The 6,172-nt window shown below is 41.3% G+C and overlaps 1 protein-coding gene across 1 annotated transcript in view; it reads right to left on the bottom strand.

Annotated features, from left to right (window-relative positions):
• Positions 1–6,172, bottom strand: part of slc49a4 (solute carrier family 49 member 4) — a gene marked incomplete in the record, with an annotated part of 43,182 nt that overhangs the window by 10,933 nt on the left and 26,077 nt on the right. Inside the window, 2 exon segments of the mRNA XM_035676868.1 lie at positions 71–253; positions 3,555–3,682. Coding sequence (XP_035532761.1) covers positions 71–253; positions 3,555–3,682 — 311 coding nt within the window.

Here is a 6,172-nt window from a genome sequence, read left to right as displayed (position 1 = left end):
AACTTTCCACTTTCAGCAGAAGAATGTGAAAACACCCTTCTAGTGTATACATGCAGTAGTCATGTCTTACCTGTACAGTAAAAGGTGAGGAAGAAGAGGAGCAGGCCGGTGACCAGGTTCCCCAGGAAAGTGACTACTCCACAAGTGATGCCTTCAGGGACCGGATACACCGTCTCGATGAAGAGCTCGAAGAATATTGGCACACTGCTGTTAATGAATATGCCCACCAGGATGCAGGACGTGTACAGGATGGCTGCAAAATGACAAAATAAACAGCAGAACAACAATAAGTTACACTTAAATTGAAAAAAACTGATGTAGTAGGGTATCACATCCCATCAGAGCTACTATTTAAAAAAGATGGCATAATGGTTAAGTTTATGGAACAGCAGTGGTGATTTATGCCGCCTTCCACAGCCTCCTGCTGTGCAATTTGTTCTCAGCAACACTAAGATTTATGATGAATCCTCATCCTGAAACAACATTTCAATTAGAATGCCATCCCTTGAGGTGGCAATTTACTGGAGACAAAACCAAAATACTGTAGGTGTAAGGGTGGAAAATGGCCACTTTTCAACCAAAACATCACCCCCAACTCCACCATGGCCTCCACCTGGTCTGCAGTGTCCAATTTGTCAGAGTTGTCCTATGAACTGTGTTTCTGGCCTATTCCCTTTGCTTATAATCACATCCATGTTTCAAAATTACAAATCTGGCCAAGCATTCCATGTCACCTCCGATGTCATTCTGAACTATGGATGCATTTGGGTCAGTATCAAGAAAGTATTGAGGTTTAAAACTCTGCTCTAGTTATAACACTCTATAGGCAGGGACATTCCTCCCAGTGTATCACGGGAAAGTTTTGATGGCACTGTGACAGAAATTCAATTTGAATTTCTTTTGTAACACTTTGCTGTTTTTAGTTTATTTGCACACTTGGCATTAGGATGCAACTCATTTCACAGATTCTACAGCATATTAAAATCCAATTGCTGACTCTTTTGCCAAAATGTGCAGATGCCAACATAGTAAACAGCTCGTCTCATTTGCTCCTCAGCCATGAGGAGAATGTAACTGTCGACACTGTCCACTGCTGGTTTAATTTGGGTGCGTTTTGGTTGAATAAAAAAATAAAATAAAAAAACAATTCTAGAGTGAATTTTTTAATTGAATATCATGATGCGTTGACTAGCTCATTCTATTTCCCACAATGAATCTTGCAGAGGTCATTCTTTGCAGAAGTGTGTGTAATATAGACTTACTGATTCAACATACAGCATTTCATTGTCACCTGTGTGTGTGTGTGTTCATGTCTGTAGAGCAATCAGAAAGCGTTCAATATGTTTGGCCAGCTCAGGGTGTAGTCTCAGCTGCAGTCCTTTGGCTGGGACCTAAAGTAAAATGTGTGAATGTGTATTAGAGTGGATGTGCGGAGAGATTAAGCCATCACCTCTGGAGCATCACGGCACCCTCCATCTCGCTCATCACAGCAGATTGGTCCAAATGAGCTCCCCATTAGCCTGCACGTCCCTTTAATCACAGTGCCTCTGAGGGCCCTAGCGTGCCTGCCTGCCTGCCTGCCTGTGACGGGGAACCCATGAGCCACTTGCCCAGCCATCAAAGACAGCCTTCTCCCTGCTCGTCTTTATTCAACCCTAATGAAGCACTGATATCAAACACTTAGGACCGATTCAACCACTGCACTTTTCCCCCCACACGTTATTGAATTAGGCTATCTGGCGCCAATTCCCAGAAGCCAGTAGTAGATCCCTTGATGGAAGGACACATGTGACGAGCACAGCAAAAGAGGAACATGGGATGTCACTTGGCCTGAAGAGAAGACAATGTTTTTTTTTTTTCTAGAAACTATATTGGGGTTGTACACTGACTTCTTTTCTCATTATCTGACGTATCCTGTGTTGCCTCAGAAGGTACAGCAACTAAAGGCAAGCAAGGAAACGCATGTTTCAAAAAAGATGTTTTCACTCTTCTGCTGACTGGCTTTGGTAAGAGTTTGACTATGTTAGATAGTTTGTTGATCTGATTGGTTAATGTTCGCCCATGATAGATGGTTCATCCACTCACCTGCAGAGTATTCTTTGACAGGATAATGTGAAGTACCAACTGAATCCACAAGGATGTCAAGAACTTTAGACCACAGTAAAACAGCTGATAACTTCTACGCAAATGATTTAGATATTTCCTTTTTTTTTCTTCAAAAGACTAGACACTTGAATTTAAAGATATATCGTGAGACAGATAAATTGTGATACAAATATGCAAAGATTCTAATTGGTGAGATGAAGAAAGAATCATGACACCCTTTTCTAAACAGCAGAGGGTGTTATCTACTTTTGACTTTGCTTGTTTGACTATATATATGCATTGCTTTTCAATTTATACTATTCCTCAGAAATAAAATAAAAAATTCTATCATTTGATAAAGAGAATATACGTGAAAATATATATTTTTTCAATGATGATTTGTCTGCAATCAGAAGATCATCAGAAGATCATACCGTGCACCCAGTATCCTGCATTGTTACATCCCTACTGATCATTTGTTCACAGCAACTGCAGATTACTCAGATCTGGGTGTGTGCTACTGACCATCCCACGATGGGATGATGAGCTGTTTTGGCAGTTTTTGTTGCAGTATAACACCACCCTCTTGTATTATATGCCAGGTGGTGAACAAGGTTGGAGCCTAGCTGCTGCAGACTGCCAGTGTCTGGGATAAGAGGAAGTGAGACAGGGAGAGAGTAGTGCCAGGGCCTGGAGAATGATGATGGATGATGATGGCTAGAATCAGTGGCTTTGAACCGCATGCTGGTATGCTTATTGGTTTGGCTTAGGAAAAGGCAGCTAAGTCCAGTTCAATGTCCCTAATGGGTTTATCACTGACGTCTACAAATGGATTGGTTCTGCTGAATATCTACCAAAGTAAGTGTTTGGAAAGTGAGACATGTTTTTTCATTATTTTTGGCCCAGTACTCCAACACTTGAGTGTAACTACAGTAACTACATGGTTGACTTTAAGCTTTCAGGGTGTTTGAGGGTGTACACCCATACTGGCTGAATGGTGTATGACACCTTTTATACATAGTATAAAGTAATTTATATAATATATATTATTTATAATTATTAGTTATTAAGTATGTATAATTTATATACTTAATAATTTCTTTATTAAATATAATTTTAGGACAATGTAGACCAGATCAGGCCAGGCAAATGTGGAGTTTTTAGGCCCAAACTGTGAAATGTTCTTGAGCATCAGAGATAGTCACATGACCTCGATCCAGCTGATCATGTGTTTTGTTTGCTGAGAACCAGACTGAAGGCAAAAATACTACACAAGCAAGTAGTGAAGCTGCTGCACCAGGGAAAGGTCTGCTGACATAATTCATTCTCTGCCTCAAGGAATCCATCAAAATGACTGTTATAAAAAAAAAAACTGAATTGACTGAATTCATTTTAGTTGTGGCTTGAATCTCCCAGCTGCACTGTATGTATGCAATGTCACCTTTACAGTGATGCTGCTGTGGACCTACCTGCAGTAGAGGGGAGGTGAGTGTATCTGCTCAGACAAGTTAATGTGAACCAGGTAGAGGACAGTGAGGCTCCTGCCAGCATCAGCACCAGGATCAGCTTCAACATCCCCCGAATAGAGTCTGCAAACCTGAGGTTGGGTGGAGGGAAGGGGGGAGAAAGGGGAATATCAATTTATTAAAAAAACAGTGAGGCAAAGTACAACATATTCAAGATACGGATCCTGAAATACACCAGGACAAAGAGCCGACAAAATTACAGAAGTGAGCAAAGACAGCTGCTTCAGAAACAAGAGGCATCCTTCATAAACACAATGAGCAGCTAAGCAATTTCTAAGTGTCTGTTTCCTCTGTGACTTGTGTCATAATCTATTACCGGAGACATGCATTGTTTCAGAGAAAGGCTAGATCATTTCCTTCTCCCACTTGTTTCTGAGTGCATCAGTTGTACTTGTCATTACACAAGCACAGTTGATTCAATTTGTCTCACCAGCTAAGCAGGCGGACTTGAGATGCGCATTGTGTTATATTGCGGAAGACAAGCCATCGGGCCATTCCCAAACTCTCTTGAGCACTGTGGTTTCTCTTTGTAGCCCTTTATAAACCCCCATAGTTCATTAACTCCTCTCCGCTCCTCTGGGTCTGCACATGTATGCTTGTGAAAGATTAGATGAAGCTCCACAAGCCTGTAGCAAAGACAGACACTAATTACTTTTGTTTTGTTGCTCACGGACAGGATGCTCAAGAAAAGAGGCCTGAACTTGACAATGAACTTAGCGGCAGAATAAAAGAAGTGTTGGAAATGGCTGATTAGTTCAGCTAAGTTGTGAAGTTCTGTCAGTATGCCGAGGGCCAGGGGATGTGGGAAATCATCCTTTGGACGGATAATGAGAACTTCTCCACTCAGTATGTTCCCGGGTGACATTTTTAGATGATATCAATGTCTCCTGGGATTTCACAAGCTGTCATTCACAGCCTCAACACATTACCTCCATGTTCACAGGACATCAGCTACATTCTGAAATCCTACCTTTGGAATCCTGATCCATGTGAGAGAGTTTAGAGCAAGGTATGGGTAACTGGGATAGCACAATGAAGTCTTTTCTGAGAAAAACATCTAAAGCTCTCATATTTCTGTTTACAACAATGAGCTGGTTGCACTGGAAAAGGCTGACTAGTCAGAGGGCCAAGCGCTTACCACAAGACAGAGATGTCTGGTTTCCCCTGCCCACAGCTACACCCCTAAAATCTGCATCTCCCATCTGCCATTGACTGGCTCTTATCCACAACCCTTCAACCACCCCTGGTACCAGAGAGGGATGAAATCCTTAGCCTGCACCCAGTCCAGCCTTCATCTCTTTGCGGAGAGGATCACAGGCTACTCCTGTGTATCAATTCCAATCGGATCCTCTAGGCAGAAACACCATAAGTAGCTTATTTGCTAATACTAACTCTGACGGCCCCTGAGTCCAATTGATAAAGAGCCTGCTCACTGATTGGCAAGATAAGTCAGGTGCGACACAGATTGAATTAAACTAATACAACTGAGCACAGTTTGGGTTTTGAAAACCGCTGGCGCACAGTTCGCTAAAAGCAATATAAATATCATCACGTCTTATTTTTGTAAAGGGTAAAGACAGCGATAATCTGTGAACAGTCAATGCTGCTGACAAGTAATGTATGTGCAGTCAAAAGCCTATAAGATATACAGCAACTTAATTTCTCTGTGCCACAGAACTTGATTGTTGCCCAATAACAATTAAAAACACATCAATGAGCCGTACTGTTGCACTGGGTGTTTCATAATTACCATAAACATTGAACATAGCTTATTTTGAGTAAATCCCACATACACCATCCTGTTGCGTTATTAGAGCACCAAATGTATTAATCCGAGGCTGAAAGTGATCCCCAGCAAATGCCTTATTGGTAACACTTGTCTGCTGACTAGAGTACCCATTACAGACATTACTGCACCTTGTGTAAAAATTTTAAAAAATATCACCAGTTTTTAAAGATTTACATCATTAGTAGAAACAAAAGGGCATTACACAAACAGCGTAGGGATTTGTTGACAATAAAAAAATACTGAATAATACTGAACAAGAAAACACTTTGCTATGAAGGTTTGCATGTCTCCAGTAATGTAATTCAGAGCTCTGTTACACTAGTCAGTGAGTAAAGAGGGTCATGTCATCTCATGAGGTAATGTCAGAATTAAAAGCCTATCTTTTACACTGCTCTAACCGGATTTATTGGCCATAAAGATAGCATCATTTAAGTCATGTAGAATCAAATTCCACTTTCTGCTCTCCCACTGCCTGAGGGGAATTATGAAATATCATCATCAGTGTGATATTATCAATTGGGCCTGTCTATGAGCGGGTGAGTGAGGGACATGCAGTAAATAACCAAAATGGACGTTGACGGTATAATATGATGACCAGCATGCAATCACAGGTCCTACACAGTTGCAGGCAAAACAAATTAGGCAGTGGCTGAAACTCATTTCTGTTTGCTCTATCTCATCTCATTAACCTGGAGTATTGTCTCGCTCAGACCTTTGTGATGTGAAGGAGAATAACCTGGTTCTGTTTTCTGCCACCTCCTCCTCCTCCTCC

Source organism: Morone saxatilis, unplaced genomic scaffold, assembly GCF_004916995.1.
Source record: "Morone saxatilis isolate NCDOM2014 unplaced genomic scaffold, NCSU_SB_2.0 Contig5, whole genome shotgun sequence".
Taxonomy (NCBI): domain Eukaryota; kingdom Metazoa; phylum Chordata; class Actinopteri; family Moronidae; genus Morone; species Morone saxatilis.
The sequence above is the reverse complement of the archived record's forward strand: the minus strand, read 5'-3'. Positions and strand labels throughout refer to the sequence as shown.